Raw genomic sequence first — 26237 nt, 5'->3', positions numbered from 1 at the left:
AAGTAGAATCTCCTGGCACAAGGACTCATGCAGTGATATATGTTATGATTAAAGCTAGTAAAGTCCAGCCTTTTATGTCTCTACCTGGCAGCATCAGTGAGTTCCCCAAGCTCTGAAATAGTCCATTCATTCTCCCTCTCATTAAATGATTTTCCAATAGAAATAGCCAGGAAAATTCTATTTTTCCTTTAACCTTTTTTTTGCAGGTTATTTTATGAGAACTCCTCAAGGCATTTGTTAACTCCTAGGTAGAGTTTGACTCAGGACTTTGCCTAATAGTGGTCCAATTCTACCTGAGGCAATCATATCCAAAACAGAAATACTAAAACACTACTAGTAATAATTTCTTATTGGCAAAGAAAAAAGGAGTGAGAGAAGAAAAGGAAAGATGAGCATCCTTAAATACATAACTGGAATGTGTGCTCTAGTCCTTCATACTTTTAAGAACACTGCCATCTACTGAGGATCTCAGAGCTCTCCTTCTTACAGAGCTCAAGTCCTGGAGCTAATTCCTGTTTCTTGATGACACTCTCATCCAATTAACCCTTCTACTTGTTTTTCAGAAATTGATTGCTGTAATTAACAAAATTTCACTAGCTGGTGGCTTGATTCCAATAAACAAGAGTTGGAATGTGCCAGCAGATATTTGTTCCTTTCAGAGTTCTGGATGAACAACCTGATTTTATTTCAGTCCCTTCATATGTACTTTGACTGCATTCAAGTATGTTAGACCAAACAGCCAACACAATATAGGCAATGTCTTTATTCAGAGTGGGTGTGTATACATACCTGGAAGGTTTGACCAGAAAAACACATTCTAAGCTGCATTAAAAGTTTATGAACCATTAGGTCTGAAGGGTCAGACTGTTCTGATTGCTAGGCCTCTTGGCTATACTTAAAACAGTTTTCAAGGCACTTCTGCATTATGCCTTTGCAATAAGTATTCTGAGACCAAAATCCATATACTGCATCAGGCAGGTACAGAAATGCTTTGGCAAACTGACAGCCAAAAGTCTTTGTTGTTCTTACATCTACTGACTCAGTGAAATTTGTGCTGCTCCTCCTGACAGTATTTTAGGTAAATTTTAGTACTACCACATTTGCAAAGACTAAGCAATTCCTGGAAATGAAGCTACAGAGAAGTAGAAGACACTGTTTAGATGGCATTTTGATATGTTTAGACTCACCTGAGCATATCCTTCTTTGTACAGCTTTGGCAACAACCTCACCATGACACAGACAGCACCTGGATGCACAATGGTGCAGTCTCTCATTTCCAACCTGCAGTAAAAGACACATCATAATTATCATTAGAACAGCAGAGAGGTTCTAACCATGTTCCAGCAGAGCACAGCATTAAATCCTCCCAGTAGCCATCAGGCTCAGCACTGGAAACTAAGCAAACAACACAAATGACCCAGAACAGCTGGATGCCTCCTGAGAGTAACAGTCAGGACATCACCTGCTCATGGGCTGACATTTCAAGAACCTGCACATTCAAAGATGTGAGGGAGACTCTTTAAGCAAATTTTGCCTTTGAAGGTATTTGTAGAACAGAAAACAGACAACCAGAGGATTCACTGATGCATCAGTCCACAACCAGTGTTATCCTTTTATTTTCTGGAAGTTTATAACTTGGGTTATACAGTAACCTTAATACTTTAAAAATAAAATGGAACTAAGCAAAGGTGAGACAGTCCTAATGAAATCAGTATGTCATCCTCCCCTTCCAACACTAGAATTTGCCTTAAGTAGTAAAAGAAAATTAAATATCTGCTTTCCCACCAGCTTTCATTTTTGCCATTTAGGATCTTTATATGTTCAGGCACAGGAAGGAACTGAGGAATCAGAAATATCACAGAGAAGATCTGTTAATGCCATGATGCAGACTAGAGGTCAGATAAATCTCAAGGATGAACCCACAGCACAGCAAAAACTCTAGTTTAGGCACTACAGGCTCATCCTGTTTAGAGTATCATCAGCATTTCTGGGTGCACCTCTGAACTGGAGTTGTGATGTGCACTATCAGAAACATCTGTCCCAGGCAGATCTCACAAGAAAAGCAAAGGCAACATCTAATGGCTGTAATTAGACTGCCAAATGAAAGCACAATATGCTTTATGAACTGTATAAAACATTAGGTACAAGGATAAGAGTAAGCATTAAAAAAAAAAAAAGTTTTACAAGGGATGTAAAGGAGGGTAAAAGAGCTGCAATTAAACATGCTTGTTAGCCACTCCCAAAAAGCCTCATCTGCTACAGCAGAACAGGGAGTAGTGTGTAGGACACTGCCACACAGTGACAAATAGTTTTTACTGCATCCTCAAGAAGGATAATTTCAAATTAATTGCTCATTTGCAATATTTTCTGTGAAACAAATCAAAATCAGGTGTGGTATAGAGAGTTGCTGCTGCAGTGGTTTCAGTGTGGATACATACACATGTACTTAACATGAATGTGGGCAAGTTTTTAAATGTCACAGAAAAAAGTGCACTGAAAATACACTCTCCTCCCATCTCCCTGAGAAAACCCACACCATTTTAAAAGAGAAAAATCCTGATTCTATAAAATCAATAGGGCCAAATGATGGCTGGAAAGCTGTCTGTCTGGAAACAAGCGTGGCATGCTGGCCCGTGCCCAGGTGAGCCAGAGTGTGCCCAGGTGGCCAATAAAGCCAATGGCATCCTGGCCTGCATCAACAGCAGTGTAGCCAGCAGGAGCAGGGGAGTGATTCTTCCCCTGTACCTCACCCTGACACTGGTGAGCCTACACCTCGAGTGCTGTGTCCCGTTCTGGGCCTCTCACTAAAGGACACAGGGGTGCTGGAGTGTGTGCAGAGAAGAGCAGCAAGGCTCAAGAAGGGTTTTTAAGAATAGTATTCTTAACAATAAGAATTCTCTGTGGTCCTCGTTTTATGGCCTGTCTTAGTGCAAAAGCTGTGTTCCTGTTCCAACTGCTCACCTCTGCAAACAGCCCATCTCCCACACTCCTGCCCCAGGGCTATCCAATCAGCCCTGCCACTCCATCTATCTCACCAGCTTCATGGTGTGAATTGCAAATCTGCTCTGCACTGGTGCTACTTAAACAAGATAAATAAGAGGTTTTGGTTACAAAATGAGATGTCACAAAGAACCTGAAGAGCCATTAGCACAGTGAGCTGTCTGTGGTAACAGCAGCTGCAGCAGCCATGCTGCTTGGGTGGGCACAAAGAAGGGCTTCCCCCCCAAAGAGATCAGCCTTGGTTAACACAGCTTGCAGCAGGCTATGTCTAATCACCAGGAACAAAAGGAAAACCAGAGACTCCATCTACCCCATCTGCCACAAAAGGTGTTTCAAACATTACTGCAGAAGCCGGAACACAGAGGACTGGTCTTGAGATGGGAAGGACAGAGTCAATTCCCCTGTGTCTCAATGAAGCTTGCAGCATCATTGGCCACAGGACAGAGGAAAGGGCTAGGATATTATCCAGCATTAAAATGATGGATGTGTGGCTATGTATTAGCCACAGGCTCCTGCAGGATCACCTCCTTTCCCTGCCTCCTTGGGAAAATTAAATATGTGTTGCAAGATGGGGCATCACAGGCCACCTACACTGACTGCATTCCAGTTCCTCCTTTCAAGCTGCATAGCTGCTGCCTGAAAACTTTCAGGGGGAAGTGTGAGTGTGGATTACAGCTAAGAGGAAGCTGCACTAGGGGAACAACAGGCTTGCAGAAACTATGGGATTTCTTATTTTTATTTTCATAAAATGCACTGGTGGAAAAGGATGCAGGCTGTATAGCTTGAAGACTGTCAGCCTCCCAGTATGTGTTTGTCTTCTGTGTTTGCATAGACTTGTCATGGACAGTCTGCAGCCACCCCTAGCTGATCTGGCCTCCTTTTGTGCCTTCACATCCCAGAACCAAGACAATCCCTAGTCAGACACTGTGAACTGACAGGGTCCCAGTTTACAGGAGTAACATCTCCACAGGTGGTATTCGGTTACAGCACAGCATCACATCTCAGCAGACAAAATAACACAAGGAGGTAGGAAGCCTTGCTCATTTCTTCATTTCAGACCTAGTAACTCCAGAAAGACAATCAGAAGACAGAGCCACACCCCTCTCAGCATTGCCCTAACCTACTCTTTCTCCCTTAACATCCCATACAACAGACCGTGTACTTCTCACAGCTACCACCCTCTGTGTCCTCTGTGTGCCTGGACCCATGTTCTCCCAAATCAGCCGAGGAAGATCTGCTTGGAAAAGAGCATTTATTCCTTCTGAGCTACCAAGTCCTCTCCCCAGCACTGAGTACTAATCAGAAACCTCCAGTGTAATTTAAAGAGTAAACGTGGAGCAAACATCTCCACGACTACTTTAAAATCTGCTGCACAAGGAACAAAGAAATCCACCACGCATTCTTTACTTGCTTCAAACGAGTATAAATATAACCAGAAATGCTTATTCAGTCTGCTTCAGCACTCAGGGAAAAGAGTTCTGCTGACTTCAGTGACTGCTGCTATGAGTGTCAGACATCCTGTCTTGGTCTTTAACTTGGAAGATGACTTTGCAATAATCTACAGTAAGGGTTGAAGAAATCTCACACTTATCAACTGAGTTCTTTTAAGCATAATTCCAACCAGAAAAGAATTTGATAAAAGGATTGAGATTCAAGATAAAGCTAGAGAAAAATGAATGGACAGAAAAATCTCATGAGTTACAAAATGCAGGTGATTCAGAACTGATTCACAGCTGACAGCTATGTGATTTCTGGTATAGTCTTCCCTTCCTACCAAGGATATATGTTTCAACATAAACCTTTATTCAGTGAGGTAGGCATCATGACTGTTCCTTTTCCAGTTTTTTCTATTTCAGCAGAAATAACTGAAAGTGTCTGCACATGTGCCTGGACACACATGCATAAAGGAGCATTTAAAATACCTTAGTGTAACTTTCATTTTCAACGTATCAAGTGACTGGAAGCAAATTGATCAGAACAGATTCAAGCAATGATTTAAGCACAAGATTTAAGTCCCAGCAACCTTCTTCTAAGACTCCATTCCTGCTCCCAGTTTGCAGGTGTTGGAATTTTCAACATAAACTCTGCAGCTCTTGGGGCTGTCTCCCACTGCTGCACTAATCCTTAAACCCCAATTTTTTCATCATTTACCTTTCCAAAAACATTGATTTCTGCTGCCTGAAGGCCTGGGAGTTGGGATTGAACTGATTTGTTTACCCTTGGCAGGTTATATCACACCTTACCTCAGTTTACTACCATATAAAATGCACATATCAGCCTTAGTTTTCTATTTCCTGGAGTAAATAAAGGCTTACTTCTCTTCAGGGCTCCCCCAGAGCATATAGGCAGAGGCAGGTAATTTGCCTGGTCTTTTGAAAGTAACAGGATGGTCTTCCTGAGCTTGGGGTGCCTCCTGATCATCTCTTGCTTCTTCTCCCATCTCTGGCTTCCTCTCCTTAAAGTAGCTTTCCTGATGGAGGGTTCCTTTGACCATACGATCGAGAAAACTCAGAATCCAAATGCAGTTTTTTAGCCATTCTGGGAGACGTTCTGAAGAACAGAATGCTGCATCCAAGAATTCTGCAAATGTCCTTGTCTTCTCAAGGCTCACAGGAATTTGCCTTTTCCCCTCTGTCCAGAAGCATCCCAGTGATCCAAGATCCTCTGCCATCTTTTCAAAGAGGCCATTCCTCTGGAAGAAGGTGCTGTTGACAGGGTCTAGGTGCAGGGCTGCAGTTATCCCCTGAAGAGCACAGAAAACCAGCTCCAATATGCAATTCTGTCCAACTGCTGCCCACTGCCCAGATGGAGGGTCCTGCAGGGCACCTTCCATGTCTGAGAGGAGGGACAGGAGCCCATTGAAGCCACTGCAGGTTCTGAAAGCTGAATGGCTCTTGGGACTCTCCAGTATCCTCAACAGCGACTACAAATATTGGGAAGAAAAAAAGAGAAGCACTTAAAGGGGAAAGAAGGTTTAGAATATTTTAAAATTGCAAGTTTGTACAAAAATTCTTTCACCAAAATTTCACTCTTTGAGGTGGGAGGGCAAGGTGGTCAAAATAAAGGTCATCACTGCACAACTTCTCCTCCCTTCCCCATATACTCAATGAATCATACAACCAGCCCTTGAATGCACCCTTAGGAGCCACTAAAGCAGTCAGCCTAAAGGTACAGAACAATGCTCATAGGAGGAAACAAAAAAATCAAATTTCCTGCTTTGCAAATCCTAGTCAGTTTGGCAAGAGGTAGTTTCATATCTTTGGCTGTTCTTTTACCAGTCTTCTCAGACTCTCTCAAGAAACCTGCCTTTACCCTAGATAAATGGAAGTAAAGATTAAATTGTAAATACCCCCAACAGGGAAACTGGCAGGAAGGCACAGCTGTCTATAGACAAGTCTTCCTGAAGACCTAAATGCACACAAGGACCCACACTAAACTTTTGTCATATGACTGAGAAGGCCTTTTCAAAAAAAACCACAGTGACACGGGATGGCACAAAGAATATTGCAAGCAGCAGGCTCTCATTAAGGAAGACAAGAATACCTTTTCTCAGCTAAGGTATTGTTAAAGTTTGCACAACACGTTAGAGGAAGAAAGCCATAAAAACTAACATCTCAAGACAACAAAGATATTAGATTTTATCTAATGTCAATAGGCTTAAAGCTGTTATAAGTCCATACCACTTGACTATATAACACATCTATAAATACAACTTAAACTATTTTCCAATTTGAAATGTTATGGGCTTGCCATTTTAAAACAAATCTGGAAAAGTTATTAAGAACTGTGGAAGTAAAATTGGTGACAAAAAGGAGCTTGCAAGGAAACAATCTGCTGCATTTGAACACAATTGATCCCAAGTTTTTGGGGTGTTGTACAATTCATTTCATACAGGGTCTTTTCAAATTTGATGCTGTACCTTTGTACATTGGAAAGGGTTAATTCCACAGATCTTCCCAAGAGATCTCCAATGAAAAAGCTTTACTTCACAACCTCCTGAGGAGGAACAGTTTTTAACAGAAATATATCTGCCTGTAACAGGACCTAGGACTGTGAGAAACGGTTGTGGGAACTGAAGGGGGAGGGGGCACTCCATTACTGTCATTCAATTTTGTATGATAATGTATCAAACCAGGCAGAGACTTCTGAACAGGGAGTAAATTTAATAACTTAGAGTTGAAGTTATCAGGATGGCTTTAACACATTCCAGAGTAGGTCAACAGTAAACACATTTCCTCCTGCTTTAACTCAGTTAGAATTTAATCACCTATGAGTTAGTATTCCTCTGCCTTGAATCTATAAAACTGATGTCTGCTGGAAACCCCCTAACTCAGTTACTGCTAACAGAATTTATTTTGCACATTCCATTATTTGTTATTCCTCATAATTGTCCACGTGCCACACTGGAATACAGCAGTGCTAATTGCATTTGGGCTCTGGCTTTAACAGCTAAATATACATTAGCAAATCAATCTGAATTTGTGTGTAACACAATCACAGTCCCAGTGGATAAAGAAAATAAATTCATTTGCTTACATTATACTTTAATACAGTTATCATTTGTCAAAATTAGACACTGAAGTTGCATTTATTTTCATATTAGTTTGGACACCATACTCAACTTTTCCACAGGTATTGTAAAAGTTTACAATTTCAAATCAAAGCTATAAACTTCATCCTTTTAATTTTTTTTAATAACACACTTCTTTTGTTATAGAAGCAGTTTGTACAGAAAAGTGAATTCCATTCACACTTGACAGAGAAGGTAGAAAGAAATTTTAAAATCAGTGCTTACAACAGTGCTGCTTTTCATCTGGATGCCAATGACCTAAACCAAAATAAAGCACTGTGATTCTTTCCTCTGTTTCATTGCTTAGGGATCAGACACTCTGGGGTCAATAGAGGCTATGACTAATCCTAGTTTCTTCCTCCAAACATTCATAAAATTCTCCCTTTCCATTGCCTCATCTCTTTTTACACATGTTTACATGTATTACATGTGTTTACACTACTGTTTGTGAGAAATGACAAAATTGAGGACAGCAAAGTTTCAACCTTGGAAACTTATCAGAATGAAGCTGTTCATCTCATGCCTATCCTGGCTCTGCCAGTCTTGCTGCTTCACATCTTACATCCTCTCTCTATAAATCCACTTTCATTCACATTTGTTTCTCCTTTCTCAGTCACGTTACATAGAACTGCTCATACAATTGTGCCTTTAGCATTTCCATTTTTCCCTCTTGCATTACTATTTAAGTCTTCAAAATTCTTTGTAATCTGATACTGAGTGGGGGTATTGACCACACAGGCATTGTTAAAAATCAGAGTGCCTAACTTAGCATAATCTAGAGCTAGCCTATGGCTCCTTCTTCTGCTCTTACATCTTGAAAACAGACAGTTCCCAAGAAAACAATGGCCAAGTGAGAGCCACATTACTTACCTTCAGAAGATCTAGTTTCAGGTGCAGTTCCCATTGAGTGGAAGAACAGAGGGCCCCAATAATAATGCTCATATATTCTTCATAATTGATGACTGATAACTGCTCCAAGATGCTGAGAGTAGCACTCCTGTAGCACTCATCATCCAAAAATATCTTGATATATGGCACCATTCCATAGTCCTTCAGAACAACTAGGGACAAACACATTATAATTTTTTAGTTAAACTACCCTTTGCTTGTAGTTTTTACAGGCAGATTTTCAGTGTTGAAGTGCCACATTTCTACAAATTCAGCAGGACAGGTAAGAAGTGCAACTGGTTCAGCTAAAGATGACACAAACTGAATGGCACAAGAACAGCTAGGGCTGAAATGACTGGATGACCATGATTTCCAATCATCAGAGATGACAGGTTCCCAATACAATAATGAATAAAAGGAAAAACACCTTAGTTTCAGCTTAAGCACCTCTTTCATTTAGGAAGGAAACTTTTTGGTAGTTTCTGGAAATGTATTTACACCATGCAAAATGCTGCAAACATGATGATTGGAGGGTTCCAGAGTGAATTGAGTGTATTCCTGTATTCCATAGCATTCACCCCTGTGCTACTCTGTTCCACAAGATTCCCTACAAACAGGTAAAAATTCTTAGGTATAACACAAATATAGGAGTGTTCCTCAGCATGCACCTGATCCAATCAAGATTTCAAACAACAGATATAATGGAAGAAAATCTGGATGAAAAAACAATACACAAGAGTCAAGTACACACATTTTTTACCACAAGCTAAGTTTGTGCATCCTATATAAGCACTTCAGGACTATGCACGTGGATGAATGAAACAAGCTGACTACTGGGACAGAGCTTATTGTGCAGGATGAGAATACCTTTGTCACATTTCTTCCTAGTGTAGCACAGTTATCCCTACAATTCTTGCTTTTTTCCTCCATTTTTGACTGAAGCAAAAAAGTCAGAAAATTTGTTGGTGCTCTTTAAGACCATGGCCACTTACCACCAAACATCATGAGGGTAATGCAGTCATGTGTATTTCCTTACCCGTGTTCCTCACAGACCTTGCTGTAAGGGCAGCCACCATTTTCAGCATCACAACATTTAATTCCTTCTCAGTGCCTTCCTTTGGGTTAGGCAGATGAGTTCCAGCTGTCAGCACATTAAAAGTTATGTTACAATATACAAGAAGTGGAAGGAAGAATTTTTCTTGCTCCAATCTCAAGCTTGCATTCTAGAGAACCCCAAATTAGGACCTGTTTAAATTGTGGGCTGAAGGGTGCCACCCAGAAAAACTCAACACACACTAGCAAAGAAAATCCCAGAGCTGTTTAGGCTAGTGAGCAATAAAATAAACAGCAAAGATTTCAGAGAGGACCCAGCTTGTGTATCAAATTTAAGCCAATTGTCTTGAAGAAAAAATCTAGCTACTCAGTATAAAATATACATAAATTTACTGTAGAAAAAGATTATTTAATCCTATTGATCTGGCTACTTCAATGGCTGTTGTGAGTGGCATTAAGTTGTACCTGATTTCCTCAAGATCTTGGCTTCCTTCCTCAAAAGTGCCAGCAGAAGGCCTAAGAGCCCAGAGTCACGGAAAATGTCACTAAATAACAGGTCCTTCTGGGTCATGCTGAGAAGGCACTGGAGAGCTGTTAAGGTGCAGAATGGCACTTCGTTTTCCTTTATCAAATACTGAACCTTCTTCAAAATCTCATGGGGAACATAGGACAGGTCCAGGACTATGGACTCCACCAGTCTGAAGAACTGGACTTGGACTGGGTGTGGTTTGAAATGAATGATGTCAGTGAATTGATTGATAGGTTGCAGCGTCCATTCCAGTAGAAAGAAGTTCACTCTGTCCCAAGCCCATATGGTAGCAATTGCTGACAAGATTCTTCCACACAGGTGCTGGTCATTACTTCTCTGGAAAATGGATTGCAACACCTGGAAAGGCTGGAGGTTTTTCACTGTCATTCCTGTGCGGTGGAAAAAAACCAGGTGAGATCATTTTTACATGAGTGTCATTCAAGTCTGCAAGCACCCTAACTGCAATGCTAGATCATCTGAAAGTGGAAATGAGAGCAACAGAGATGAGGGATGTGATTGGGAGGCATGCCCTTGAGCTTGGATGAGATGCTCGAGCTAACATGGTCATTTCAGTTTGATGTAGGTGGCATTCAGGCTCCCGCAGCACTGACACATAGATCTGAAGATGCCACATTGTGGTGTTTCCTTCACTTGGGGTCACCATTTGTTACGGTGGTTGCAGGGGTCTCAGGATGAGGGAAGAGACGAGAAAGTTGACTCCACGTTTCAGAAGGCTTGATTTATTATTTTATGAAATATATTATGTTAAAACTATATTAAAAGAATAGAAGGAAGGATTTCATCAGAAGGCTGGCTAAGAATAGAAAAGGAATGAATAACAAAGGTTTGTCTCTGACTGAGACAGTCTGGACAGGTGGACTGTGATTGGCCATTAATTAGAAACAACCAGATGAGACCAATCACAGATCCACCTGTTGCATTCCACAGCAGCAAACAATCATTGTTTACATTTTGTTCCTGACGCCCTTCAGCTCCTTAGGAGGAAAAATCCTAAGGAAAGAATTTTTCATAAAATATCATAACTATGCCACATCATATTAATTTATTCCATATTAAGACAGAAAATTAATAGAGTTTCATTTTCCTATGACCCCCCCACCCAGCCACATGTGCGCATATATACACACACACACACACATTCACATATACACCATACCAGAAGGCTGTGTCCGTTCAAAATCAAAGTGTGGCAATTGCGGGTGCACAATATCGCCAGAAACTTTCAGTTCAGTTTTTCCACAGGTTGTAAGGCAAGTCAGCATGTCCAAGATCTCATCCAGGCAGGGGTCTCCTTCATTCCGCTGCAAACCCTCACATCTAGGAACAAAACTTAGGACAGTCATATGTCGATGCCTTAATTATGAAACACTTTGGATACATCATCAGGCATGGAGCACATGGGAGCTACACAGAATAATCCACACCATGGTGGCACACTGAATCAGAATAAAACCTACAGACTGAGGGAAGCTGAAGTGACACTGAAAGAGTCCTGTTAACAAAAGGAAGATAAATGTTTTAACTTAGTCCCATTATGCGTCCCTAATGAAAAAAAAAAAAAAACTAACTCAAAACAAGTCTGATTTGGGGGCTAAAAATTTAAACTTTGTGAGAATTCAAATAATTAAAACACACTTCATATAAAAAGGTGGACATATGGTTGGCAAGATAAGGGACTTGCTAACTGAGATAAATAACAGAAAAATCTCATCCCTGAGGAACAGAAAATTATATTGCCTGAGCTTTGTGAATGAGACATGAAGATGGCAGGTCTCTCCTAAGTAAGGAAATAGTTTGAAATGTAATCCCTGATTTGCCATGGTTCATAGACTGAAGTGACAGTCTGTCAAAGGACAGAGAGCTGTTTAGAACATCATCTTATTCTGTAATTCTAAGATGGGTAAATTCTTAAGGAAAACTGCATAATGTGGGCATGGGTTAGTGGCAGAGAAATAGACTGGTACAGTTAGATTAGAAAAATCTCTGAAGAAAACAACCAAATACTCTGGCTTCACATAAACATGAAAAAGAAAGAAAGAGAGCAAATTCTCTGTTTCAAAGAATTCTATTAGCAAGATTCTTTTTACCTGAAGAAAAAGTTCCAACCATCAGAGAAGAGGGTGCCTGCTCACACGAAACATTCTGGAAAGAACTCTCCATCTATCCCTTTATGCCAGCATATGCTGGGAATGAAGACTAATCTGAAGCCCTGAGCATCTGTTATTTCTGTCTCTTCAGCCTAGTTACATCAGTTGAAAAGGATGGGGACAGTCATAGCCCTTACAGAAAAGGATTCTGTGTTTCCTGCCCTAACATGGCTAGAATTTAATCAGAAATATGCATCTCAATGCAGTTTATTTACAAGGGAAATCTAGACAGTCTCTGTTAACTAAAGAAAACACTGCCAGAAAAACAATTTTTTTTTTTCCAATAATAAATTAATAATTTTGTGCCATTCAAAAATCATGAACTGGCATAGTCACTCACAGATACCTTTGACTTCATGATTCAATTTACAATCCTCTGGATCCAAATTACAAAACACCCTCCCTACCCCAGTCATTGTTCAGGGACCAAAGTTTTCACAAGTGTTGGATAAATACTACAAGAATAGGCAAATCCAGAATGGAAACAAAAACATCTGGAAATGCTCTCTTCAGATGATGTTAAAGAAACTCAGGCTGGTGCAACACAAGGTGACAAGGAGAGCAACAGATTCTGCTTTGCACTTTGGACTGAGAACATGTGGGGATTTTTCCTGATGTCTTTATGCTCATCTGGGTTCTGAAGAATGTAAACAGGTCAGATTTAAGTTTGGGTGGGTTTTTTTGCTTGTTTTTACACAGCAAGGAGATAGTGTTTCTCTCCCTAGCTGACTGCATTCTGGACTAAAAGCTCACCTTAACTGAGACAAATGTCTCTGACCTACATCCTCTGTAATACTCACTGATGAAGAACCTTTGTCTTGTGCTCAAAAAGTCCCCATCCCACCTGCAAAGTAACTTCCCCTATACTGTTCTCCTTCTGTTATGGCTAAAGTAGTAAAAGTTATGCACTGCTTGCCTTCCTAATATAGCAATGCTTTGCATCCACACAGAGTTACCTATATGATTCATATTTTGAGACCACTATGCATTCTGAAAATTAAGCTTTACCATGCTCTAGAAACCTCTCTTACCTGAGTAAAATTTTTAGCAGGAGTTGGTAGCCATCATTATTTTCGAACTCTGTTAATAAAGCTGATGATACAGGATAAGAATCTTTTACAAAGCACAACACAATGCTGGCAGCTTCACACACATCACGAGCAGGTAGAGTATCAGCCAGTGTAAAGAGATTCTGAACAGCTATTTTAATGCAGTCAACAGCTGTAGAAAAAAAATACAGCAGGTATTTATGAGCTGACAGTCAAACAAATTTATGGTTACTAACAAAAATTAAATAAATTTGAAGTTATTTCCCAGTAAAATAGGAGTCAGATAACTGTTTTTCTACAATAAAAGGAGGATATATGAATATCACACTCATTTCAGAAGCATTGCTGGCTTTAAAATAGGCAAGCATTTCTTTGCTTTACTACCAGAAACTGATTTCATCTCAGGAGTATAAGCTTTTAACGCCCCCAACTCACCAAAATTCATATATACTGAAACCAGCTGTCTGAGCACAAGGTAAGCAAAGACTAACAGATTTAATTGTCTCATACTAGGTCAATCACACATTCTGTGCAGAGTTCACAGATTCATTCTTTGCTCAATGAAGCATATTTAATGGGGTACACACATTTTGCTTTGAGAAATGAAGCCTAGTTTTCTTGTCTAATCTCATGGCCAGTCCTTCCAGGGCAGCTTCAAAACATCCAAATAGTTCTTTCCATCTCACTCAGGAAGCCAAGTTTTTTATTTTAAAAACCAAAAATATCTATATGCATTTATTCCATGGCATGGAATACTGATGGTATTCCATGGTATTTTGTGCCTTATAAAAGTCCTTTTTCACTTCTAAGAAATTGAGACTTGTGGCCTTTGCACTTCTTAATAAGTAAAAAATTTCTTGAGCTAATAAAGCCTAGAAAGAAGACAGGGCTTAACCAGCCATGTTGCTGTCCCAAGAGATACCATTGCTCTGACCCAGTCTTGTATTTCGTGTTCATGGGGCTCAGACCCACAGACTGAGTCACACAACTTAAGAAAAAACATAATACATCTTCCTCTTGCCTATGTCAGTGTGATCAAGTGGAATTGGTTCTTGCCTGTAATTTGGAGGTTTTTTTAATGTTAAAAATCCTTCAGTTTCCGGATGACTATCAGTACTAAATAAAGCTCCTCTCTCCTACGTCACAAGCCCATGTTTTGTAGCTGACTACTGGATGATGTAAGGGAGATTGCAGATAATGTAATTTATCCTGAGGAGAAGTTTTGGTAATTCATTCTCAGGGGAGCTATGGGGAAAGAAGAAGCCAAACCTTGTAGATGCATAATGCTGTTTTTTGTCTGAGCCTTTGAAATCGTTCTTAGCACACAGCCTGTAGGTACTTTCCATGAGTGGCTGCACTGGTCCCACAGAGAAGAAGTTGCTATAATTAATGACTGAAGCTTATCAGCTGTCAGCAGTTCCTCTATGCCTTGTTCCTCTTTGTACATGTTAAGCATTATCTGAAAAGCAAACAAATATCAGCTACAATAAACACCTCTAGAGATACCCAGGAGATGAAGAAAAATCCATTGGGGAAGGAGATTATAAGTGTGATACTAATGCTAGGAGAAAGAATGAAGTGAAATAAACAAGTAAAATACCACTAGGATATTCTTAATGGATTTTCCCAGTTAAAGTCATGTTGTTTAGTAAAAAAACATGAGATAGTTTTTATATGGCTCCTGACACTTATTCAACGTTTTGCAATCTAAGCTTACAGATTTTTTTTGCAGTTCAAATCAAATGAACAACTAAGAGCCTAAGTGAACATCTGAGTACACAGGGCAAATAAACCCCCCAAATGCACATCTCACCTTAACAAGCATTTCCTGAGTCTGGGCATCCTCCTCACATGTCTCCCTGTCATCACTGGTTTTCTTCAGAGGGACAGTAAAGAAAAGGTACAGGCACTGCATCAGAGCAGCTGGCAGTCCAGATCCAATAATGGTCCACATAGTCCTCTAAGAAGAAAAATACAATCAGCTCCTCCAGAAGCTGACCACAGCTTCCTTGTGCTGCTACACACTGAGAATAGTCATGGCAGATGAAAGACCTACTTGAGCATTTTACCCTCATGGGAGCTCTAGGGCACACAAGACTGGCAGTCACATAGCATGGCTGTGAAATCCATGGGCAGAATTAAATATACTGTGTGTTGCTGTAGCTGCTCCCAGGATTTCTTGCTCTGGCTGAACCACAGCTTTGGCAGTACTCTGTCCTGCACATGGAGACCTGCAGCCAGTGAAGCACACAGCCTGCAAACTAACTAGCAGCTGAACCAGCAGCAAGGCCAGGGACAGGTAGTGTCTCCTTTACCCTTGGTTTCCAGGACATTCTACAGCTAGAGAGGCCTGGAATGCTGAAAGCATGAATTCTCCACTCCCTCTTGACTCAGGATAGCAGCAGTTTACCTATAATGCCTTCACTTTTTAAACATATTGAATAACTGCACACACTTCCAATTACAGGTTTTATAAATGCAAGTGGCAGTTTCTTCTCAGTACTTGGTTTCCTCTCACCTTCACTATGGCTGCAGAGAACTTCCAGAGAAATTCTTGGCACACAGTAGTCATAACAAAAATCAGCACCAAACTAACAGAAGAATGAGGTTTGTGATATGAAGTCTTGTGAATATGTGTGCTACAAAAAATGGCAAAGTCTTAAATCTGTGAAAAACACATCTCCTCAGAAACGTCATGTTGTGACTAGCTACATATATAATTTTATAGAGCTCCTTATGATACAGAACATATCCACTATAATCTGACAGTAAGATTTTATTTTTGTGTGTCTTTGAACAAGAAAGACTAACACAAACTGTTTAGCTAAATGTCATGGATAAACACATCACAGATGCTCACCAGCAGGCTGCACTCCTGATGCCAGTCTGCATTTGGGATGTCTGTACAAGTAGAGTTTGTGAAACACTTCAAGGTGAGAGACTATCAGAATTGAAAAGTCAACCACTATTACCAGACAGATTCTTACTATTCATCTTTTTGATAAGTAAACTAGACTGATAAAGAATACACAAAAAGAGGCACAATGGGGGGGAAAAACCAGCTGTCTGATAACCAAAACTAAAAAGGTATCAGAAAGCACAAAATGATTACTTCTATCTTTTAGAAAAGCCTGGCCTACAAACCTGGTGGTGTGTCCTTGAACTGGAAACCTAGGGCATGCTCAAGCTCAAAATATTAGGGATAATGCAAATACAGAGACTGGGGTGTTCCACTGTACCTACACAGCTTCTCTGAAATAAAAAGGAAAAAATGCTTTGTGGTATTTTCTCTTACCAAGTCAGTCTGTGAGAGCAGATACACAGATTTCAGAAGCAAATGGCCATCTCCTGCTTCCCCTTTCTGCTTCAGCAATTGCTCCAAAGCCAGACGAGCTTCTTCTGTTATCACAAAAACATTAAACTTTAATTCCTTAGTGAAAGATGAAAATACTTCATTTATGCTTTCTTCTTCTTAATTTTGTTAAATTTGTCAAATCTATCACAGATCTGACAAATTTAACAAAATTACAGAAGCAGGAGTCCATTAAAGTAAACAAAAAAGCATAAAACGATTTTGATTCACTATCACGCAAACAACGTGTTTCAAACTGACAAATTTCACCAAGAATACTAGCTCATTTCATAAAGCCTGGCAGCTGACAGCACAAAGAATGTACAATAGCCACCAAGTAAGCCATATGTGGCTAGCAATGTTTTTCTCATTTAAGAAAGCTCCCCAGAATAGTGTGTAACCTACTCTTTCACTCTTACCTGCTTTATACATTACACACTTCCAGCTACAGAAATTCGTAACTAAAGATCAGCATACAAGGCCAAAAGTTCAGTGCAATCACCTCAAATCAGTGCTAGCTCATATCTACCAAAATACCTGGCTTGCTACACAGCAGTTTCCTGGTCCCCCTTTATTTCCAGCAAAGAATACAACTGAAAGACACACATTTCCAGAATAACTGGATCCAATGGATATGGTGTGGGATCTTTACCTGCAGGTTTCCCATTGAGGTTCTTCTTAATTTCTTTAGTCAGAAGCTTGGAAACCTCACTGGCTAACAGCTGAGTGTTGGGGAACACGATTACTCCAGCAGATTGTTCCCAGGCCTGAAATCCAAGTGCAACTGTTAAGTCTCTGACACATCATGTCTTTGGTAGATTGAAAAAAACTAATAAATATAAAAGGAGCATAAGGCTAACATTCCTCTATAAAATTCAGTAGTCAGTATAATCCATTAAGCAGTATTTCTCAGACAGGCAGGAATATGACACTAGTGATACAGAAGTCAAACTGGAACTACCTTTTGAATCATGTAATGCACCTACTAGAGAGCTTTCACAGTACTTTCTACTGTGAATACCATCCAAACAATGTAAATGTTGGTCATACCCTGTGTCAGTGATTATTTGTATCAAAATTTATATGCTAGCCCCTTTAAAAATATGACAAACAGCCAGAATAAACCCAAAATTATAGACAAGCTCATAAAAATTTATAAATAGGTTTATAAATCCCTTGTTCAAGAAAGGGCGAGCAATTAAGTCCAAAACTTATAAGATAAATAACAGGAAGACTTGTTGACTCCCTGAACCTGACAAACAAACCCTGCTTATGTTTCTCAGCCCTACCTTTGGGAGAAAAAATTCCACATCAATAAAGAAAATATTCCAGCAGACTAATACTATTGCACCCAACCAGCCCCTGAGGAACCAGGTGCCAATTCTTTTATATAAAACCTCTGATGATACACACATTCACGTATTAACAATGGTTCAGCATTCACCTCTAAAGACCAGTCTGAGATATCTCTGTCCTCAGCAACCTTGAAAAATTTTCTTTACAAATGTTTCCTCCTTTTAGAAGCTCTGAAATGTCACACTGTAAGCCCCAATGACTAAAGGAAGAAAAATTACATATGTCCTCCTAAAAAAAAAAAAAAGGATCAGACATCCCACGGCACTCTCTGCCAAGAAATCAGTGCAACTCTTTGTAAATTAAGATCCTCCACAAATATTATTCCCTTCCCTACCATGGCTTTCAATTTCTTTTCTTTCATCACAGATGGCAGCTTGTGGACAAAGTGTCAGTCACCTCTCAGTGATCAGGCAAGCATCTACTTTTTACTTCATTTTACTGCAAGTCAATAAGTAAAATGCACCCAAATCTTCTTTCTCTGCTACTGGAGTGAAATGCAATTGCACAGTGTGCCTATTATTAATTTTCATCTACTAGTCAATAATATTAAAAGCAAACTATTTTTCTTCAGATTTTGACCCTAAGTTACTTTCAGAGCCACTCAGTTGCAGAAGCAAGATCCACCAATCCATCCACCTCTGATGCAGAAGGGAGGGAAGATCTGTAAAGAGCAGAAGCAAGCAGGGCAAACACAATGGCAAGAAACCTACACTTAAAAATACACATTTGTCATTAAACTATGCCATTTTTCAGAAGACAGCAATGCAAGATTACTGCCCCTCTTCCTCAAAGAGGAACTTTCTCTTTACATTTCAGAAAGGCCTTGCTATACTCACTCTTCTGCTAACAGAATGAGCAGGATAAGTTTTAGAAGCTCAGACCATACCCAGCAGAGAGCAGTAATCAAGTGTTCATAGCAATGCTATTAGTCCATCTCCCTAAAACACAGGCCACTAACGTTCTGATTTGATTTTGTCAGTGCTCTTCCTGAGGGTCAGACACCAATCTTGAGAATACACTGTCCTTTAGAAACAGACTTAATTAACTTCATATTCATGTCTGAGCCTACAGAAGATCTATATCAACCTGACTCCGTTGTAGGATGTCTACCTTTAGGGGAAACTCAAATAATATGGTATCCAAGTAATCTGATTTTCTTTCTTCCTCTTAAACCTGTTTCTACATATTTAAGATTCTGCCACAAGTTCCCTGTGTCTGCTGTTATCGTCTGCCCTTCTTATTCCATGGTTCATGGAGCGACGCTAGCTCGAAACCAGCCATGTAATAGAACGTTCTGATACTTTCTGAGGCACCAAGAGGGAAGATACAGAAGGCACATTAAAATGACTCCCAGCCCAGGCCTGAATCACGAGCAGATGGCTGACATTTCCCTCCCACTCCTTCTCCTTCTACGTCAAGGAGCAGCAGTGAGTAACGAGCCCCCGCACCCCAGGTGTCTCCTGCTTGGTGACCCCTCTCTCCACCCAACTGAGTAAGAGCTAAAGCACTAAAACAAAAAGGCAGAGATGCACTGGCATCTGCATGATGGGAACAGGAAAGTAAAAGCAAGAGAAAAATCTTCCAAGGAGGGAGAGGACTCCCTCCCTCCCACTGTTAAACAGGGTAGCTTCTGCTAGAACGTCACAACATGTACCACTCAAACTGAGATGCATTCTCCCAAGCCAGCAGAAGGCTGGAATATGAAGGGAGTTAAAGTCATTTGGGGAAGGACATGGTGACTAAAAGCTAAAGGGCAAGATCCTCCAGAATGTACTCTTAAATGAATGGTGCAAATCCAAAATGCTCCGGTCACACTTCTGGACCTAAATGCCTACAAAGCAGTGCAAGCTCCACTAGCGTATCTAAGAAAAGTGGAGAGGAAGACTCTCACTCCTAGGGAATAAAATCAAGTGTTAAGCTAATGAAAAATTCACTTCTCCATTTTGAATATATTCAGTAGCAAAGTTTCCTTTGAGAATTTAAAAGGCCCTTTTTTCAAGCATTACTGAAATTCAGGAAATCAGTTTTTACAATCCTAAGGCTTGTGAAGTTCAGCCCTACAGAAAGAAAACCCTTGATGGATATGTACAACATTGCCAGTCCCTCAGCAATACTCATCTTGCCTCCTGGGAACAACTGTCTTTTGACCCTAAAGTACTGATGCTAAAGTTTATTTGCTTATTTATAGTGACATGTGAGAATTTTCTGCTATGCTGTCCAATTTTTAATTCCTAAGATTTCAAGATTTTATAACTTTTATCACCCTTGTTCAGCTTTCTCAGTTCTTTGAAAATTTCATTCCAAAAATTATCAGCACATTAAAGGCATTCTTGCTTTTCATACTTAGTTAAGGATAAGTAAATCTAAATATGTGTATAATCTCATCTCACCACAACTTGTTTATTTCATGCTCACTTGAGATCTAAACATTTCAATGTAATTGTAAATTTGAGGCAGGAAAGCCTCAATGGAAGAATTTCACATAAAGCCTGCAGTATATTGCTTATGAAGACAGGAGGAAGCAGTTTAGAGACACCAACTTCTAGAGCAAGGCCTGTCTGTTGGGATGAGTTAATAACCTGGAAGCATTAAGGATGTGTTTTCCATGGACCTTCAAGAGGAAGCTTGCTGGTTTGGTCTGGGGTAGAGGCTGGTCTAGCTTCAATGCAGCTGTTTTGGACTTGTGCTGCACACAGGGCTGATAATAGAGGTATTGCTGTCATTGCTGAGCAGGGCTCACATAGAGCCAAAGCCTTTTTGTGCTGCCATGCTGGAGAGGAGGCTCCCAATGGAGTGAAAATTCATCACCTAAAGGGATCCTGCTTCAATTAACAACACTGGCTGTTTAGGTGACCACAGAGTAGATAAGGCAAAAGAAACTCAAATTGTCATCTGCACCAAAGGCAAAAAAGAGAACAAACCTTTAAGAAGAGGGGAAGAAATTCTAGCAGCCTTTTCTGTTGCTCCTCTGGGATGAGAAATGGAGCCACTTGTTCATATTCTACAAACTGTTTGCCCAGAGTCTCCCACAGGAGGGTATGGCTCTGGGGTAGCTCATCCTTGCTGTGTGCAGGCTGCTCCAGCCCTTCTGCTGTGTCTCCATCATCAGGGCTCTGCTCCTGCTGTCCTGCATTTTCAGGTGACTCCTCCAGCTGCCACATCAGTTCAGCTGCTTTGTCCATGCTAAGAAGATACCAGATAAATATACTGCGTTATTTACACCTCTTACCAGTCAACTCTCCCAAGAAATTAGACACTGACAGTTTTAACTGTTGGAGTTAGAGTTTAGAAATATGGAAACATTCTCAGTCACTGACTCTTTTCCAATTTAATTGCAAATCAACCTGCTCCTGGACAAGAGCATTACTACCCTGCAACTGCATGAACAAGCTCTCTTCCATGAGATACATGCATGTGCTATGCCACTCATCTGGGCTTTGGCAGAACAAACCAGTAAACCACACAGCAAATCTGGATTCCAGCCCCAGCTTTGCTACTGAGGCAGGTCCTCTCCCTTACACCTCAGTCACCCCAACTGTAAAAGAAGTTCTAACTATCACTATCAGCAGATCTGCCACAGAAGAGCACTAGCCAAGAGCCAGGTTACAGATTTCACTGACTATGGATGCTCAATCTAGCTGCACATCACTGATATATTCCCCACCTAGAGTGGGGCTGAAGCCCATGTGGAATAGCAGCTGTGTGGAAAAGCCAAAGATTCCTCAGAGAGCTGATCTGGCCCCAAGAGGCAGCAACATTCAGCTCTTTGTGGCAGATGTACAGTTCTGTACAATAGGTATTTTCACAACAACACTGCTTGTTTTTGCTGATCCTATAAACCGAAGTGGATATGCTGCAGTGAAGGAGTATGGTGCATCTGACACTCTCATTTCCATCAAAATTCAAGTGTGATTTCAATTTCATCTTACACTACACATCGAGGAATCCTTCTGGTATCCTTACCACAACCCCAACTCCTCTCATCTACCTAACAGCCATTTTTTCACCCATAGTGTTCTGGGGGCTCGCTCAGCCCTACTTCTTTGCCACAGCCTCTGTGAGCTCACCCTGCTATGCTGAGCCTACACCATGACAACACTTACACCAGCAGAGATCAGGCTTCTCCAGTTTCCATCAGTCATCCATATGCTTACTGGAGTCTAGGTCATTGACTACTCCTGAGTCTACGACAGGACAAATTATGACAGTGTGGGTGGGCAGATGGGAGTTGTCACCAAGATGAATGCAGCTCACTTTGCTTACCATATATATCGTTTTTTAAGAGCTCAAGAGAGTCTTTAACAAATAATTACCTCTCAAAGAAAAACACTAATCTACCTTCCTTTCTGGGAAATAGGTTCTTTCTCTACAGTGTCTCTTGGATTGCCATTCCACCATTTCAATAAAAATGCCAAAAAAGCAAACGTAACTAAAATCTAAGTCAGATCTGCACTATCAATACATACATATATTAAAAATAAATTTTAAAAGACAGTATTATGTATTATTCTAAGCCAGGTGGCTTAGAATTATGAGCCAACACTAAAACAGCATTTGGGATTCTCTTCCTTCACCATCCATCAGTTACACAGCTAGCTTACTGCTTGCATTCTGCCCACTCTGTGCCAGATGAACCAGTTTCACTTCCACACTCCTGCAGTAGTGCTGTACCACAGAGATGAAGGGCAGGGCATTTATCTCCTCACTGTGCACCACACCACCTGCAGCAAATGATGGTCCCAGCAGACATCTGTGCTTAGATGCAAATGGTGGTCCTTCACACTACACCACGGGCTAGCTTCTTTTACCACAGCCCATACTCTGTCCTTTGCTAGGAGATGGAGGCCCATATAATTTTGATCAAGTCCCCAAGGAGAAGTCAGACTGGAACTTCCTATCTCCACAACATTTTGTGTTTTGCTGCTGTTGTTTTCCTTAATTATCTGTATTAAGACAACCAGCCCTATGAGAAGAAAAAGTCTGGTGACTGCACAGAGTAAACAGGAAGACTCTGTTCCTCATGACTGTGTGGGAGTTACATTTGTCATATGTTATACTTAACTCTGGTGTGGGATTTTGACCCACTTGAGTCATCTTGAAGCTGTAAGTGTGTTGGTTGAGAAAACTGAACTATGCTCATTGCTAGAACAGCACCCAGGCTATGTTTCCAGTGAGGCTCAACTTGTACCCCAAATAGGAAAGCCATTCTCTTCCCCAAGGAGATCTCTCACGCTGGAAGCTACTCTGCTAAGCCTAAATCAATGCTAACAAGTAACTCACTCCAGTGCCTACATTCACTGGGGTCTTCTGCACAGAGGAGCCCAAAGTGCTTTACAGAGGCACTCTATAAATGGTGAAACTCGTCATGGAGAGGTGAAATGAAGTGCTTCCACTGGCCTCAAAAGAAGGTCAGTGCCTGATGAGTCAGCTCCCTGAGCTGCACTGCATGGCCCTGGAAATGTGGTTACCAGTTTTCTCTTTCTATTTATACTTGACTGAGAAGGCCTTTCTTGTTGGTGGCACAGCTAAAGCGAGCAGGGACAGCCTCTCAAACTGTTCACTCTGAGAACCCATGTAATGAAAGAGTTCATCCCAGCTACACAGAAACTCTTACAACCAGTTACAAACAAATTTCCTCCTGAAGATCAACTTGTAACAGGCTACGTGAGACATTTTAAGTGTATGTGAAACACTTTAATCTCCAAAAGTACATGAAAGCAAAGGAAGATTATGATATTCTTTGGTATTTATTCCAACTATACAGACTACAAAAGCCATATCAGACTAAATATCAGCACTGCAGTATTAGTCTGTTGACTCAACTTGCACAATATGCCTTAAGTATTATTTCTACTAGAAGACTTTTCTTGCATCTACAATTTGATTAGGACTTCAAAATTCTTTCAATTTGCTATTCATCTGGGAGGACAGTTACTCTTCTAGACCAACCACAAAATCACATAGTTCATCATTCAAATATTTTTGGTATTAAGAATAACTTTGATATTTTGAAAAGGTCTTATATGTTGTCTCTTATACATTCCACCACTTGTTCTGATCCTCAGTAAAAGCTAATAGCTTATTTCAGTTTTGATAAGTTTTTTGTTTGAGTCTTGATTAAGTTTGAAAAGATACTTTTTGATAAGTATCACAATGATACAAAAAAGTTAACTCTAAATAATAACTATTTTAAAAGATATAAAAGTAAAGACTAATCAAATAAATCTGATAGCATAATTCAGAATGCAGAGAGAATGCAGCTTACAGAGAGAAAATGGAACTTAATCATGTATTTTCCCTTTTTCTCTAAATAAAGCTTGTGTGAAATCACACAGCAATGTGGCTACATCTTTCCAGACTGAAAAGACAGAAGGGAAGAAAGGCCTGACCAAAACTGGCAGAAGGACCAGCAGAATACTGTTACTAACAGCTTACTAGTTGAAAAAACATGATTTTTAAATGACATTTAATTATATTTATCTGTGATTACCCACTTCAGCAGTTCATAGAAGGATCCCATTCAGGTAAAAAAAATCCCAATTTGCACCAAGACCAAAAGAGAATCAAGTCTCATACCAAAATTCAGGCCAAAATTTTTACATTAAGTATGTTAAAAAAATGTTAGTTGAGTGTACCTGGCAATCTTTAATCCCCAAAAGTACATGAACACAAATAAGGACCACAATTGGCTTCCTTATTTACTCCAACTGTTCAGATTACAAGATATATACTAGACAAAATATCAGATCCCTAGTTCTAGGACTACAAGCTTTAAATATTCTTTCTCTAATATACATTTTTTTACTATTAAATCCCAGGATTCTGTGGACTATCAGAAACTCACAGCTCAGATCATGCCAAAATCCAGTGTGATACTCTTTTATTCTCCCTTCCTTTCATTGGCAGACAAGATGACTCTTGAATGAACACAGCTATGACAGCTAATAATTGCAAATGCTAAAACCAGGAATTCCACTACTTCCTAAGGAAAACTGTCTTTGCACTGCAGTTTAGGGTGAACTCTGACTGAATTCTTCAGTAATTGAAAGTAATCCCATCATAATGCACCAGTTGCAACCAATACTGTATCTGTTCTGTGTGCTTTCACAGACAATCCCTTGACATACCTGGGCTCCTAGACTTGGCAGCTCCTTTTGCAGTCAAGAACCATATCCAGAGAAATGAGTGTTGCTGCTTCTGCCCTTCTAGGCATGTTGGTGGATGCAGTAGCTCCCACTCTGCTCTTTAAACTTTCCACTGTGAACCACCTGATTAGCTGCTGCTCTTACTTCCTGAGGAAAGCAGAAGTGAAAAGCAAATGAGCCACAGCTCAGGAGTCACCAAGCAATTTAGAATAGCTCAGCCAACACACAAACCTGGAATGCACAGCATTCCTCTCCCTGCATCAAGAGTAACCAGGTATTTCCCTCTCTGTACCATACCTACAAGGGGGAAGGGGAGTGGGATTGGTTTTCATTTTGGTTTTAAATTTAAGGCTTACAAAAAACTGCTACTGGAATACAGCAGCACAAAGCTCATGCTCTCTGTGCAACCATCCATGGCCAAAGTCGGGCAACTATTGTAGTGCTTCCTCAAATGCTGCACCCTTAAAATAAATACATTTGAATGGCAAGGGGAACTCTGTGTCCCTGACCTCTTTATGAAATGGTCAAGGCAGCTACTCAGATCAAGAGGCAAACAAGCACTATAAGCTCACTGGTAACATAAATGAACCTTGATCAGATGGGGGCCTGGGGGAAGATTACTTCTCAGTTGTCTAGTTGTGTTTTTTGTTCTCCCTAATGACGCATCTGATAGGCTTTATAATGTTTTTTTTTTTTAAGGGGAGGTGTAGTTTAAAGATTTTTACACAGGAAATTCAAGTGTTTCCAACTGCTTCTCCCCAGAAATTTTTTGGTGAACTTGAGAACCAACAGGATCATGGCCTTACAGTGACTGTAACCTGAGGGGACTCTATCCTAGATGGTTAAAGCCACCTGTTTTCTGTTAACATCTCCTTTATTCAAATGCTTGAAAAAGCATTCAAAGGAAAACTAACCAGCTTTCTCTTCCAACTAAGCTGCAACTTTGCTGCTAATCCAGGCTGAAGTCTCCTTGTAAGTCATAAGCCAGGATAACAATTGCCTGTACTCCACAGGGGCCTCTGTTGATGTAGGGGTGTTCCTGGCACAGAGCAATCACAGAGAACAGTTCTCATCCCTTATGGGGAATGTCTTGTATTGGAATACAGGCATCAGCAAAATCATGGGTT

At 40.4% G+C, this 26237-nt stretch overlaps 1 protein-coding gene across 1 annotated transcript in view; it reads right to left on the bottom strand.

Annotated features, from left to right (window-relative positions):
• The window catches only part of WDFY4 (WDFY family member 4), a gene marked incomplete at its 5' end in the record, with an annotated part of 123276 nt that overhangs the window by 92707 nt on the left and 4332 nt on the right, over nt 1–26237 (bottom strand). The window contains 12 exons of the mRNA XM_084210746.1: nt 1188–1281; nt 5316–5923; nt 8441–8631; nt 9495–9599; nt 9977–10429; nt 11218–11378; nt 13240–13429; nt 14527–14716; nt 15071–15217; nt 16553–16656; nt 17262–17376; nt 20887–21148. Of these exons, the coding sequence (XP_084066872.1) occupies nt 1188–1281; nt 5316–5923; nt 8441–8631; nt 9495–9599; nt 9977–10429; nt 11218–11378; nt 13240–13429; nt 14527–14716; nt 15071–15217; nt 16553–16656; nt 17262–17376; nt 20887–21148 (2620 nt within the window). The remainder of the gene's footprint in view (nt 1–1187; nt 1282–5315; nt 5924–8440; nt 8632–9494; nt 9600–9976; nt 10430–11217; nt 11379–13239; nt 13430–14526; nt 14717–15070; nt 15218–16552; nt 16657–17261; nt 17377–20886; nt 21149–26237) is intronic.

The sequence above is a fragment of the Fringilla coelebs genome (genome assembly GCF_963513975.1).
Source record: "Fringilla coelebs genome assembly, chromosome: 8".
Classification (NCBI taxonomy): domain Eukaryota; kingdom Metazoa; phylum Chordata; class Aves; order Passeriformes; family Fringillidae; genus Fringilla; species Fringilla coelebs.
Note: the sequence above shows the minus strand (reverse complement) of the source record. Positions and strands in the feature narration are given on the sequence as shown.